The sequence below is a fragment of the Rhinatrema bivittatum genome, chromosome 7, assembly GCF_901001135.1.
Source record: "Rhinatrema bivittatum chromosome 7, aRhiBiv1.1, whole genome shotgun sequence".
In the NCBI taxonomy this organism is placed as follows: domain Eukaryota; kingdom Metazoa; phylum Chordata; class Amphibia; order Gymnophiona; family Rhinatrematidae; genus Rhinatrema; species Rhinatrema bivittatum.
The window spans coordinates 91145160-91160024 of NC_042621.1; the positions used below are offsets into that span (position 1 = coordinate 91145160).

Sequence of the window (14865 nt, forward strand, 5' to 3'; positions counted from 1 at the left end):
TTGTCCATGCTTTCTCAACAACTGAGGCAATGGAGGCAGTAGCTTGGGAACCACCGCGCCAGTGCACATAGCACAGCTCTGTATCACTCCATGGTGAGACCGCACCTTGAATACTATGTACAATTCTGGTCACTGCATCTCAAAAAAAATAGTTGTGATGGAGAAGGTACAGAGAAGGGCAGCCAAAATGATAAAGGGGATGGAACAGCTCCCCTATGAGGAAAGGTTGAAGAGGTTAGGGCTGTTCAGCTTGGAGAAGAGATGGCTGAGGGGGGATATGATAGAGGTCTTTAAGATCATGAGAGGTCTCGAATGAGTAGATGTGAATCGGTTATTTACACTTTCGGATAGTAGAAGGACTAGGGAGCATTCCATGAAGTTAGCAAGTAGCACATTTAAGACTAATCGGAGAAAATTCTTTTTTCCTCAATGCACAATTAAGCTCTGGAATTTGTTGCCAGAGGATGTGGTTAGTGCAGTTAGTGTAACTGGGTTCAAAAAAGGTTTGGATAAGTTTTTGGAGGAGAAGTCCATTAAGTGCTATTAATCAAGTTTACTTAGGGAATAGCCACTGCTATTAATTGCATCAGTAGCATGGGATCTTCTTGGTGTTTGGATAATTGCCAGGTTCTTGTGGCCTGGTTTGGCCTCTGTTGGAACAGGATGCTGGGCTTGATGGACCCTTGGTCTGACCCAGCATGGCAATTTCTTATGTTCTTATGCTCTGTATATCCGGAGAAAGGTTCCTGCCTCGGGCAGCCAGGGGATGTCCCGGACAGCGTGGCTAATTCATCCTGCTATTTATTTTTTTTAGTTAAGGCTTTTATATACCGACTTTCTTGATACAAATCAAATCAACTCGGTTTACATCGAACAAAGTGGTTAACTGTAACCAAAAAACAAGAGACACAGATTGAAGAAATAAAATAAGTTACATTATAACAAGGGTGTAAAAAAACTGGGGGTAGGAAATAAAGAGGGGAGAGCAAAGATAATTAAAGATAATCTATGGAAAACACCGTTTACAGTAAGCAAACTTGCTTTTATTCCCCTCTGTATCTCTACTCCTATGTCTTAGGATCCTCTATTTAGGGATGTTGTAAAATGTGGAGTCTAAATTTAGACACTCGGCGGTACATATTCAAAAGCATTTAGCTGGCTAATTTAGAAGTTAGACGGATACATGAATAGTTGGGCACTTATCTGGCTAAATTCTTACCATCCAATAAGATAGCTGGGTAGAATTTAGCCGGCTAACCGCTGGATGCACTAAGCTGCGATGTTTGTTTTTTCATGGAAGGGGTCCCACTATCATGGGAGGTGTTTGGCACGTTCTTTTATCTCATGGCCAGACACCGTGGGGCTAAAGAACGCAGCGAGCGACACTTTAATGTAATGGGATCCCCAAACTCACAGGTCAGTCATTGCCTTAAAGGGCCGCTGGCCCAAAAACAAAAAGTCACGTGCAAATGGGGAGGTAGAGTACGGGTTAGTCTTGACCCCCATCTCAACCCGGGGCTGCCTCCAAAATGTTAATAAAAAAAGAAAGAACTACATGGTGACAGCTCCTACCCCTCACCCCTCCAAAAAGCTAAAACAGAAAACGTGATCCTGGCCTCCCGCTGCCATGCCACCCACTCCCTGGCCACCAAGTCGCAAAGATACCCCCCATGAAAGTTTACAAAAAAAAAAGGGTACCATACTTGCCCCCCCCCCCTTCTCCCACACTGACCCCTCTGAACCTTTAAAAGGATCCAGTGAAGGGATCGTAGAGCATATAGAAAGACATGATTTAATGGAACACAGTCGACATGGATTTACCCAAGGGAAGTCTTGCCTAACAAATCTTCATTTTTTTGAAGGGGTTAATAAACATGTGGATAAAGGTGAACCGGTAGATGTAGTGTATTTGGATTTTCAGAAGGCGTTTGACAAAGTCCCTCATGAGAGGCTTCTACAAAAACTAAAAAGTCATGGGATAGGAGGCGATGTCCTTTCATGGATTACAAACTGGTTAAAAGACAGGAAACAGAGAGTAGGATTAAATGGTCAATTTTCTCAGTGGAAAAGGGTAAACAGTGGAGTACCTCAGGGATCTGTACTTGGACCGGTGATTTTCAATATATATATAAATGATCTGGAAAGGAATATGATGAGTGAGGTTATCAAATTTGCGGATGATACAAAATTATTCAGAGTAGTTAAATCACAAGCAGACTGTGATACATTACAGGAGGACCTTGCAAGATTGGAAGATTGGGCATCCAAATGATAGATGAAATTTAATGTGGACAAGTGCAAGGTGTTGCATATAGGGAAAAATAACCATTGCTGTAGTTACACGATGTTAGGTTCCATATTAGGAGCTACCACCCAGGAAAAAGATCTAGGCATCTTAGTGGATAATACTTTAAAATCGTCGGCTCAGTGTGCTGCAGCAGTCAAAAAAGCAAATAGAATGTTAGGAATTATTAGGAAGGGAATGGTTAATAAAACGGAAAATGTCATAATGCCTCTATATCGCTCCATGGTGAGACCGCGCCTTGAATACTGTGTACAATTCTGGTCGCCGCATCTCAAAAAAGATATAGTTGCGATGGAGAAGGTACAGAGAAGGGCAACCAAAATGATAAAGGGAATGGAACAGCTCCCCTATGAGGAAAGGCTGAAGAGGTTAGGGCTGTTCAACTTGGAGAAGAGATGACTGAGGGGGGATATGATAGAGGTCTTTAAGATCATGAGATCATTCTGTCCAGGTCATCATATGACCTGGACAGAATAGTGATCACACTCATTTAATATCTAGCTTTGATTAAAAACTTATGTTACCGAACCTAATGGCACCTGTGTAAACTGATAAATTTTAATAACATTATTTTTGTGCCTTACTGTAAACCGTTGTGACAGTACCCACCTTAATGACGGTATAGAAAAGATTTAAAAATAAAATCTAATACGGTCATTTATCAAAATGCTATAAGGCGTTTTTGCATGCGTTAAGCACCTTTAAGGCATGCGAAAACGCCTTTAACGCATGCGATAGCACCATAATGTATGGTGCGATGCAAATCTGAAAAAGAGGAGGAGTTAGGGGCGGGAATGGGCTGGGTTTATCGTTTTGCGAAGCCTATCGCACGGCTTTAACGCCGATTTTAGCTACACCATTTTCAGTAGCGTTAAGCCGTGCGATAGGTTGCGTTAAGGCAACCTATCGCACGGCTTAACGCTACTGAAAATGGTGTTCTTAAATGCATTCTCTCTCTCCCTCTCTCTTTCTCTCCATAGTTCCCCCAGTGGTTGTATGTAGGAAATACCTGTAGTAACTTAGTGCTTCGCATAGGTATTAGCTCAAAGTGCGATAAACTGCCTATTACCATAAAACACGCCCCTTTTTCTATCACATGCGATATTTAGTGCATTTTGATAAATCCAGGCCTAAGAGCCTTATTCAATAAATATTTTTCCATTAACACAGAATATAGAAAAATCCTTTTTGAATAAGGTCTAAATAATTAGCCCTCTATCTAAAGAGCCCCATCATTTTCCTTCAGGTTTTGCTCGAATTGAGAATCTTGAAGAGTACACAGGATTGAAATGTCTTTGGCTAGAGTGTAATGGACTGCAGAAGATTGAGAACCTGGAAGCACAGACAGAACTGCGCTGCCTCTTCATGCAACAAAATCTGCTTTATAGAATTGAGAATCTTGAACTTCTCAAGATGCTGGATTCTCTCAACCTTAGCAATAACTTTATCAGGACCATTGAAAATCTGTGTAAGTATTTCTTCTTTCTTTCTTTCTTAATACTTTTAAATTGCTTTTCCTCTGTCACAGGCAATGTACAAAGACAAAATATTTTAAAACAAAATACATCAGAGATCATATAAAGATAAATATAATAAATCATATAGAAATTAATACAATAAACAATCAGAAATAATCAAAGAAAACAAATAAATATAATCTAACAATTCAATATAACAATATTGGCATTTGATACCAGATCATGTTATAGACATCAACATGGAAAAGATAAAGTTAATTCAAAACTATTTTGAAAAAAATGGATCTTAAAAGTCATCTGAGTTTTTAATACCTGTTTTCTAGTCTGTGCTCCTTTGGGAAGAATTTCCAGAGAGCTGCAAAAGTATACATGAAAGCTTGTGATCTAGGGATGTGCTTTCATTTTTTTGTTTCATTTTGATTTAGTGTGCACTAATATTTTACATTCTCTCTCACTCTCTCTCCACTAATATTTTAGTGCACACTAAGGGGTAGATTTTAATACCTACACCAGGGCATCCATGTGCGCTCTCTACCCAGCGCGCACACATGGATACCCGTTTTTATAACATGCGCGCGCAGGTGCACACATGTTATAAAATTGGGGGTTGGCGCGCGCAAGGGACTGCACACTAGTGCATCTTGCGTTCTCTGACGCCCGTGGCCTTCCCTCGTTCCCTCCCAGGCCGCTCTGATTTCGGAGTGGCCTCGGAGGGAACTTCCTAACCTCCCTTCCCCTAGCCCTATCCTAACCCCCCCCCCCCCCCCCCCCCCCCGACCTTTGTTTTACCTCTTGCTCCTGCCTCCAGGCCTCTGGCCCCGGACCGCCCCACCCCCCTCCCCACCGCTTTTTCGAAGTCCCGGGACTTAGACGCGTCCCGAGGCTTTACGCACGTCACCGAGCCTTTTTAAAATAGGCCCGGTGCACCTTACCCTACCTACACGTGTAAATCTGAAAATCTGGCCCTAAGTGAGATGTAGTATGCATTTAATAAAACCAAAATAAAAAAAAAATTACATGATTAAAAATACAAAAACAAAAAGAAATTTATTTGGCTGCACACTGCTATTGATATTTAGTTTTAACCAGTCTAAATTCCTGTAAGATAAAACAGACAGGAAGTTTGTGCATTCTTATATTTTCTGGTACTAAACATGTTTTCTTTGAATCTTCACAGCTGAAGTTTTTTCTGGATAATAAGAAGTTGGATAAGCATTGATACATACATTTTTTTTTATTTTTTTTTTTTAGAAAAGTCTATTGATGTCTCACTGCAGGATATATTTGTAAGGGGTTTTCACCTCTTTCGTGATCAGTTTCTCTTTTTTTCCTTTTGTTTTGATATGTACGGTACTTATGTTTTGGGATTTTCCTTGGCTCTCTTCTTTATTTGTTGATCTCATCGGCCAATGGAGAATTTTTTCTTTTTCTATATTCTTTTGATGTTTGTTTTATTGGCTTTTTTTTTTTTTTGCTTTATCAAGATGTACTTGATTTATATATTGAAATGCAAATAAAAATAAAGAAAAAATCATTTTCTGATCTAAGGTTATGGCCAAGAATATATTTTAGAAGCTTGTTTTCCATGCAGTCTGGGACCTGGCCATAAAAAGCCTTATATCACTAAATCCCAGACAGAAAATCTGGCCCTAAGTGAGATGTAGTATGCATTTAATAAAACCAAAATAAAAAAAAAATTACATGATTAAAAATACAAAAACAAAAAGAAATTTATTTGGCTGCACACTGCTATTGATATTTAGTTTTAACCAGTCTAAATTCCTGTAAGATAAAACAGACAGGAAGTTTGTGCATTCTTATATTTTCTGGTACTAAACATGTTTTCTTTGAATCTTCACAGCTGAAGTTTTTTCTGGATAATAAGAAGTTGGATAAGCATTGATACATACATTTTTTTTTATTTTTTTTTTTTTAGAAAAGTCTATTGATGTCTCACTGCAGGATATATTTGTAAGGGGTTTTCACCTCTTTCGTGATCAGTTTCTCTTTTTTTCCTTTTGTTTTGATATGTACGGTACTTATGTTTTGGGATTTTCCTTGGCTCTCTTCTTTATTTGTTGATCTCATCGGCCAATGGAGAATTTTTTCTTTTTCTATATTCTTTTGATGTTTGTTTTATTGGCTTTTTTTTTTTTTGCTTTATCAAGATGTACTTGATTTATATATTGAAATGCAAATAAAAATAAAGAAAAAATCATTTTCTGATCTAAGGTTATGGCCAAGAATATATTTTAGAAGCTTGTTTTCCATGCAGTCTGGGACCTGGCCATAAAAAGCCTTATATCACTAAATCCCAGACAGATTATCTCAAAATATTTTCCATAATGCATTGGAAGCCAATAAAGTTTAACCAGAATTGGAGAAATGTGTTCCCTGAAACTGCACCAACAAATTGATCTACTACATTTTGTATCATGTTGTATACCTTATAAAATATTTAAAGGGAGTACTACAAAGAATGAATTACAATAATCCATTGGAGCATTAATTAAAGATTGAACAACCATTTGAAATCAAGAATTTGACAAATATGGTTTCAGGGATCCAACAAGGTGCAACTTAAATTAGGCTTTCCTACAAAATTGTGAGGTATGGGTAGCATTGTGAGGTAGATGGGAAGCTAAATTCCACCCCTCAAACTTGTATCTTATGTTTATAAAAGGAGAACAGTCCCACTCAAAACAGTCTGGGTGTAATAATTTTTAAATATAGTAGAGTAAGATACACACAAAGGCAGGTATTCATACAATAAAAATATATTATTTAGGAGAAATAAGATTGGTATAAGTCTGCATATTACAAAAGTAACTGTAGCAGAGAGATAGAAAGTATGTGTGTAAATGTGGATGTCCTTAATCTTCTGACTAGTTTTTTGATGGTCTGTGATGTAATAGTGACCACCTGGCCTGCTGATGATTAAGCTGCTGCGCATGCTGCAGATATTCCAGGTTCTTGTGGTCTGTATGCCCCATTATTTGGTGTTGGGCCCCTTCCAACCATGAGCGTCATTCCTTGAAAGCTAGCTTAAGCTCTTTATCTCCAATTCCATAATTCTTCTCGGCTGGGGTGAAGCGCTGAGAGAAAAATGAGCGAGGATGCAGTGTGTTTGGTATCGCTGTTTTGGCTCAGCACAGCTCCCACGCCAACATCGGAGGCGTCGACTTCGGCGATGAATGGGCGACAAGGATCGGGCCAACCCTCTTAGCTGATGCTGGCTTCGACCTTGTTCACACTGCCAACAGAGAGGGGTGGTGAAGACCAGGTTTTTTTAGGAAGGCCACTTTAAGGGTTTGAAAGGCCGTTACAGCCTCCGGAGACCACTGGGATGGATTGGCTCCTTTTCTAGTCATGGCAGTGAGTGGCGTGGTCAAAGTGGAGTAATGTTTGATAAACGCACGATAGTAATTAGTAAAGCCGAGGAAACGGCATAGTGCCTTTAATCCAGTTGGTTAAGGTCATTCTTGAATGCTTTTGGTCTTTTGAGGGTCCATCTGGAACCCCTCTTTGGAAACAATGTAGCCTAAGAAAGGCACGGATTCCTGATGAAAGGCACACTTCTCTAGTTTAGCATAGAGGTGGTTATCTCGTAATCTTCGTAGTACTTTTTCCATATCAGCCTGATGTGTCTGAAGGTCTTGAGAGAAGATTAAAATGACATCTAAGTATACCACCACGCACTGGTACAGCAGGTCTCGCAGAATTTCATTCATCATATTTTGAAATACCACTGCTGCATTGCACAAGTCGAAAGGCATGACTAAGTACTCGAAGTGTCCGTCACGGGTGTTAAAGGCTGTTTTCCATTCATCCCCGTGATGGATTCGGACCAGGTTGTAGGCCCCTTTTAGATCCAGCTTGGTAAAGATCTCGACCCCCTGGAGTCTGTCGAACAGCTCCGAAATCAGCGGTAGGGGATAACGATCCTTTATGGTAATTTCGTTGAGACCTCTGTAATCAATACAAGAGTGAAGGGATCCATCCTTCTTGCCAACAAAAAAAAAAATCCTGCACCAGCAGGAGATTTGGACGGTCTGATGAAACTTTTCTGAAGGTTTTCTTGGATGTAGGCCAACATGGCCTCCGTATCTGATAATGAGAGGGGGTATACCCTTCCCTTGGGAGGCTCTGAGTTAGGCTTCAAGTTAATTGCACTGTTGAAGGTTCTATGTGGAGGCAAGACATCTGCTGCTTGCTTGGAAAAGACATCCTGGAAGGACGCGTATTGCGGCGGTAGGCCGGGTAGAGATGGAATCATAGGCATACATGATAAGGGTGCAACTTTCTTTAGACATCGGTGATGACAGCCAGATCCCCACTGTGAAAACTCCAGCGTAGACCAGTTGAACTTGGGGGTATGCTCTTGTAGCCAGAGTAAGCTGAGTGCAACAGGGTGAATGGCTTTGTCAAGGACCAGAAAGGAAATAGTCTCAGTGTGTAGGGCCCCAGTGCGTAAGCATATAGGCTGCGTGGTAAGGGAGACTTCTCCTAGTAGCGGCTCACCATATATTGAAGATAGCAGCAGTGGAGTAACCGTGGATATAGTGGGAATCCGTAGGTGCTCTACTAATCTCTTCAGAATAAAATTCCCGCCAGCACCAGAATCCACGAGTGCAAGTGTCTGGAACTCGAGACTTCTGGAAATGAGAGACACAGGGAGAGATAGTGGAGGAGAGGGTGTAGTCAGACCTAGGAAGAGTCCTCCAGCAGATCCTAGGGTCTGCATGTTTCCCGGACAGATGGGGCAGGTTTGGACAGCATGGCCAGATTGCCCGCAGTACATGCAGATGCCCATCCGTTTACGATAACGCCTCTCTTTAGCTGTCAAATGGCTATGGCCTAGCTGCATTGGTTCGTCTTCTTCACTGGGTACAGCAGGTTGAGTGGAAGCCGTATGCATGGTTCGAGGGCGATACCTGCTTCTTAGTACTCTGTGCCTCCTGAGTTCGATCACGTATCCAGCGATCAACTCTCCCAGCTAAATCAATGAGAGATTCCAGGGTGTCTGGCAGATCACGAGCTGCTAGTTCATCCTTTATACAGGAGTTGAGACCCTCCAAGAATATAGCGCATAGGCATCCCAGGTCCCAGTGGAGTTCTGAAGACAATGTTTTAAACTCAATCTCATAGTCCGGTAGTGGTTTACTTCCTTGTTGAAGGTGTAGAAGGTTAGACCCTGCTATTGTCTGGTGTGCTGGGTCATCAAATACTGACATGAAAAGAGTCAGAAACCCGTTTAGATCGCTCAAGACTGGGTCATTGGGTTCCCAGAGGGGTGAAGCCCAGGCCAGGGCTCTTCCATCGAGTAGTGATAGGATATAAGTTTGATTTGGAAACAGCATTAGGGAAGTAGTTTGGTTACAACGAGAAGTGCATACAGCACTGGTTAATGAAGCCCCTGCACATCAGGGAGTCACCAGAGAAGCGTGAAGGGGCTGGTAGAGGCACAGTGGTCTGAACAGTAACCACTTGAGAAGAAGCAACCTTATCTGGAGCAGAAGGAGTGTTCAGTCTGGCATTCAACTGATTGAAGGCGATGGCTAGCGTCTCCAGAGACTTCTGTTGCTCGGTGATCTGCTTGGCCAAGCCAGGGATGGCCTGTAAGGCTGAGAGCTGAGCTGGGTCCATGAAGTTAGCAATCTGTTATAATTTGACTTTGAGTCGTGGGCCCTTGGTCACAACAAGAGATGGCTTTTCCCACAGGGCAGACCCCTGTTGGGGACTTGTTGAGAGAGGCTGGCTCCCAACAGTACAACACACCAAGTATGAGAGTCTTTTATTATACAGCAAGCGATGAATCAGGTCCCGAGGAGCGGGCAGACAACCTCTGCACAGAGAAGGGAGTCCCAGTTATTCAGTCTCGTAGTACTCCATTGCGTGTGAACGCCAAGAGGCTCTCTCACCAAGTTGTAATAGGAGGAAGATCCGGTAGTGGTCCACAGAGCTGGGTTCGCCATGAATCCACAGTGTAGATGGTAGGCCCGAGAGTAGGGTAGATCCGGTAGTGGTCCGCAGAGCGGGATACGCCGTGAATCCACATTGTAGATGGTAGAAGAGAGAGAAACAGGCTGGAGAGCAGGGGTAATCACTCTGATAGCAGAAGGCAGTTGTAGAGAGGGACCTCCGAGGAGCAGAGGACTGGAACCAAGGCAAGGCCCCCGAGGAGTGGGTACCTTAGGCGTCCTGAGCTGGAACAAGGCAACCCTAAAGGGTAGATTCAGAGTGTGGCAAGGCACCCGAGGAGCGGGTACCTAAGTCGTCCGAGGCAGCGACACAGAGCAGGAAGTGTCTGTAGCAAGGCGAAATCAGCAGGAAGGGAATCCTTGCTAACTTGTAGAAGGAACTGCAAGTAAGGTTTAAATACACGTAGGCAGTGACGTCATGCGGAGGGGACGCCTCCGAGATTCCCGCCATGATGCACATAAGAGAAGGGCTGGCACGCGCCTTAAGTAAGGTGTTTAAAATCATGAGAGGTCTAGAATGGGTAGATGTGAATTGGTTATTTACTCTTTCGGATAATAGAAAGACTAGGGGGCACTCATGAGGTTAGCATGTGGCACATTTAAAACTAATCGGAGAAAGTTCTTTTTTACTCAACGCACAATTAAACTCTGGAATTTGTTGCCAGAGGATGTGGTTGGTGCAGTTAGTATAGCTGTGTTTAAAAAAGGATTGGATAAGTTCTTGGAGGAGAAGTCCATTACGTGCTATTAATTAAGTTGACTTAGAAAATAGCCACTGCTATTACTAGCAACGGTAACATGGAATAGACTTAGTTTTTGGGTACTTGCCAGGTTCTTATGGCCTGGATTGGCCACTGTTGGAAACAGGATGCTGGGCTTGATGGACCCTTGGTCTGACCCAGTATGGCATGTTCTTATGTTCTTAAGTAACTTCAGAAACAAGATGGCGAACGCAATTGCCCACACTGTCCCGGGGACGCCGGGGAGTTCGGCGTTCAGAGGCGGAGGCAACCATCTTACTCAGAGTCGATGGAAAAGGGAGAAGAGAGGTGAGCAACAGAGGGAGCAGCCATCTGTGACCGGGCGCAACACCCTTGTGGCCTGTTTAGGCTTTCTTGTCTGCATCTATTTAGTCATTGTTCGTTCCCTAGTTCCTGTCTGAGCCTCCAAATGGCCCTCCTTGTCTGTTGCCTGTCTTGTATTTACCTTGATTTGCCATTGGTTCCTGTTTGCCGGTATCTGTCTATACCTTGCCCTGTTCTTGTATTCCTGTTCTATCCTTGACTTGTCCTGACTGGGTTTTCCTGTGGCCTTCCTGATTTCTTTGGGTCTCCCGGTGGCCCTTCTTGCCTGTTGGTCGAGGTCTCCCAAATGGCCTAGCATGTCTGTATATCTCTGCCTTGTCTGTGTTTCCAGTGTGGCCTATTTTGGCCTTGTTCTGTTTGCTCCTATGTTCCTTGCTTGTCTGTTTCTCTGGTTCCCGGTGGGTCTCTCAATGGCTCTCCTGCTTCGTGTGGGCCTCCCAGTGGCCCTCCTATTCCGTGTGGGCCTCCCAGTGGCCCTCCTATTCCCTATGGGCCTTCCAGTGGTCCACTTGTATCTGTCTAGGTCTCCCAGTGGCCAAGCCTTAACGAGCATTGTTTCCATGTTGTCTACCAGTGCTCTATACAACAATGTTCTTCGTCTTACCTTTGCTTGTCCAGACCTCCTGGTGGCCTATCTAGCATGTCTATACCCTGCATTGCACCCCTGTTCCAGTTTAACCCTTGTTCTTCTCAGCGTGTTTTACTTTGTTTCTGCCTGCATGTTTTACCGTGTTCCATACTTGCTCTCCATGCTTCTGCTCTGCCCAGCCTTGCCTCACCGTCCTGCCATGTGCCCCTGTCCTGCTTTTGCCTTGCCTTCCCAGTCGGCCTTCGCTGGACTGATCTTCCTTGCTGATCTGGACTGACTTCTGCCCTTGCTTTGGTGTTCACTGCCTGCCCCAACCTCTGCCTGAACATCAAACCTGCTTGAATACTGCGTGCCTTGACGACAGCCTGCCATGCAACCTTCCAAAGAAGTCCTGCCAGCTGCCAGAACCTGCAAGCTCAACTCAAGGGTGAGGTGGCCAGCCAGGCAGAAGAACCTGCCCTGCTCTACCGTGGAGCCCTATACGATTTTGTCTGGGGGAATACCTGTATCCAACCTGCCTGATGATGACAACAACTATATGCAGCCCATCCTAGATCTGCGGTGGAAGAAATCAGATTACCGCTGCCCCCTCCAATAACATGAGCTCTCACTCCATCAAGGTTACTGGCAGAAGGTCTTCATTTGGAAACATTAAACCCGGTATGTTCCATTGTTTAAAAGATAAGAACATAAGGCTTGCCATACTGGGTCAGACCAAGGGTCCATCAAGCCTAGTATCCTGTTTGCAACAGTGGCCAAGCCAGATCACAAGAACCTGGCAGGATCACAAGGGGTAGATAAATTCCAAGCTGCTTATCCCAAGAATAAGCAATGGATTTCTGCAACTCTCCCTTAATAATTGTTAATGGACTTTTCCTGCAGGAACTTGTCCAAACATTTTTTAAATGCAACTATACTAATAGCTTTCACCACATCCTCTGGCAATGAATTCCAGAGCTTAATTATGTGTTGAGTAAAAAAATTATTTTCTCTTATTAGTTTTAAATATATTACCCAGCATCTTCATTGTGTGTCCCCTGGTCTTTGTACTTTTCAAAAGAGTAAACAACTGATTAGCATTTCCTCATTCCTTTCTACTCATTATTTTATAGACCTCTATCATATTTCCCCTCGGCTATCTCTTCTCCAAGCTGAAGAGTTCTAACCTCTTTAGCCTGTCTTCATAAGGAAATTGTTCCAACCCCTTTATCATCTTGGTTGCCCTTCTCTGTACCTTTTCTAATTCTGCTATCTTTCTTGAGATGAGGTGACTGTTGCACTCGGAGGTGGACCCTTGTCCTGGAGCCATGGAGAACGGCTCCCTGGTAGGGACCAGGAAGCACCTGCCCCCAGGGGGCGGAGCACTAGAGGAGACAGAGGCTGGAATGAGCTTCACCACTGGAAGCCTGAGGTCCCTCCGGGTGGAGCCAGGCCGCTTGGACTTAGGTGGGCCTTGCAGGGTCTCCTGGAGAAATGGTAGACTGGCGTGCCTACCGCAGGGAAGGAGTGCGGTCGGGTTCAAAGCTGGAGGTCAGATGGAGCAAGGAAGACCAGAACAGCGTAGGTGATGACAAGGCAAGGGACAGAGCCAGAATCAGAAGACGTAGTCAATCAGACAAAGGTCAGATACCAGGAATCAGTACGAGAGTGGTCAATGTAGCAAGGTCAGGTTCCGGAGGTCAGACAAGGACACAGGCAGGCTCAGGTCAGAAGGCAGGCAGCAAGCAGAGTGGTCAAGGAACAGGCTGAGGTCAGAAGGCAGGCAGCAGGCAGAGTGGTCAAGAAGCAGGCCGAGGTCAGTACCAGAGAGACAGTCAGAAGATACTACCTGGGGAGACGGACAGACGAACACAGGAAGAGAAGGATGCTGGAACAGTAGGATGCAGGAACAAGGCTGGAGCAGTAGGATCCTGGAACATGGTTGGAACTAGACTGGAACGAGACTATAACAAGCTTGGAACGCAGTGACAATCTAGCAGAACAAACCCGATTGCCAAGGCAAGGAAGTGCAGACAGGAACTTCCTTAAGTAGTTCCTTCAATCAGGGCGTGCCGCGGAACTAGGACCTGCCCCTGGCCCTACAAGAGGGCGGGCGGTCCGCGTGCGCATAGGAGTGTGGCCAATGCCACGGATGATGCCGGACTCTGGCGTGAGGCCTGGTGCGGTGGAAGGCCCGACGACCACCGCCACGGGACGCTGGGGCCTAGAAGAGCTTGCTGCTGCAGCTGGGGAGGCCGACCCGGGACCTGCTGAGCTAGACAGGTGAGCAGGCCTGTGCGTGGGTTGGACGCAGACGGGGCGTTCAACAGTACCCATGCTTCTAGGCCTCCCTCCACGTGGTCATGGCTTGTCAGGGTGAATCCTATGAAAGGTTTTCAGAAGTTCCTTATCAAGGATGTTGTGGGAAGGTTGCCACAAGTTCTCCTTGGCCCCATAAACCTCCCAGGCTAGGAGGTACTCCCATTTCCCTCGATGCCGATGGACATCGAGGACTTCTCTTACCTGAAGAGATGTGTCAGGTTCTGTAGAGACCCGTGGAGGAGAGGAAACTCTACGTGAGGGCCAGGAGAGGACCAAAGGCTTTAATAACGACACATGGAACGTGTTATGAATACCCATGGCATGAGGTAGCTGGAGTTTATATGATACAGCTCCCACTCTTCAAATCACTGGAAACGGACCAATGATTTAGGAGCTAAGCGATGAGAGGGAAGTCTCAGTCTTATGTGTAGAGCGCTCAGTCACACCTTCTGGCCAAGACGGAAGAGTGGAGCGGGATGTCTATGGGCATCAGTAGTACGCTTGGAGCATTCAGCAGCTTGGGAAAGGCGCTCTTTAACTTGATTCCATACTTGATGAATGGTGTGGGCCATGGATTGCGCTGCTGGAGAAGGAACGTCAGAGGAACTGGAAAAGGCAGCCGGAGTTGTCGTCTGAATACCATGGAGAATGGAGATACGTCAGTGGCAGCCGCAACGTGGGTGTTATGTGACAGCTCAGCCCAAGATAATAGATCAGACCAGTTGTCTTGCTGATAATTCACGTAGGAGCAGAGGAATGTCTTTAAGGTCCGATTGGTCCTTTCATTTTGACCGTTGGCCTGCGGATGATAGGCCGACGTGAAACTCAGGGCAATGTTAAACTTCTTGCATAAAGCCCTCCAGTACCTGGCAGCAAACTGTGGTCCTCGGTCAGATATAGTTTCCTTTGGGAGTCCATGGAGATGGAAGATATGTTACAAAAACAACTTGGTTAATTCCGGGGTCGATGAAAGGCCTGGCAAGGGAATAAAGTGACCCATCTTCGAAAAACGGTCGATGATGACCCAGATTACGGTATTGTTCTGGGGCGAAGGCAGGTCAGTGATGAAGTCTGTTGAGATGCTGGACCATGGCTCGGTAGGTGGTGGAAGAGGTTGGAGTAGGCC

General features: G+C 44.7%; 1 protein-coding gene across 3 annotated transcripts in view; it reads left to right on the forward strand.

Moving 5' to 3' along the window:
- Positions 1-14865, forward strand: part of DNAAF1 (dynein axonemal assembly factor 1) — a 288119-nt gene that overhangs the window by 86313 nt on the left and 186941 nt on the right. For all 3 annotated transcript variants that reach the window (XM_029608670.1, XM_029608669.1, XM_029608671.1), the window contains exon 5: positions 3552-3773. In XM_029608670.1, the coding sequence (XP_029464530.1) occupies positions 3552-3773 (222 nt within the window). The remainder of the gene's footprint in view (positions 1-3551; positions 3774-14865) is intronic.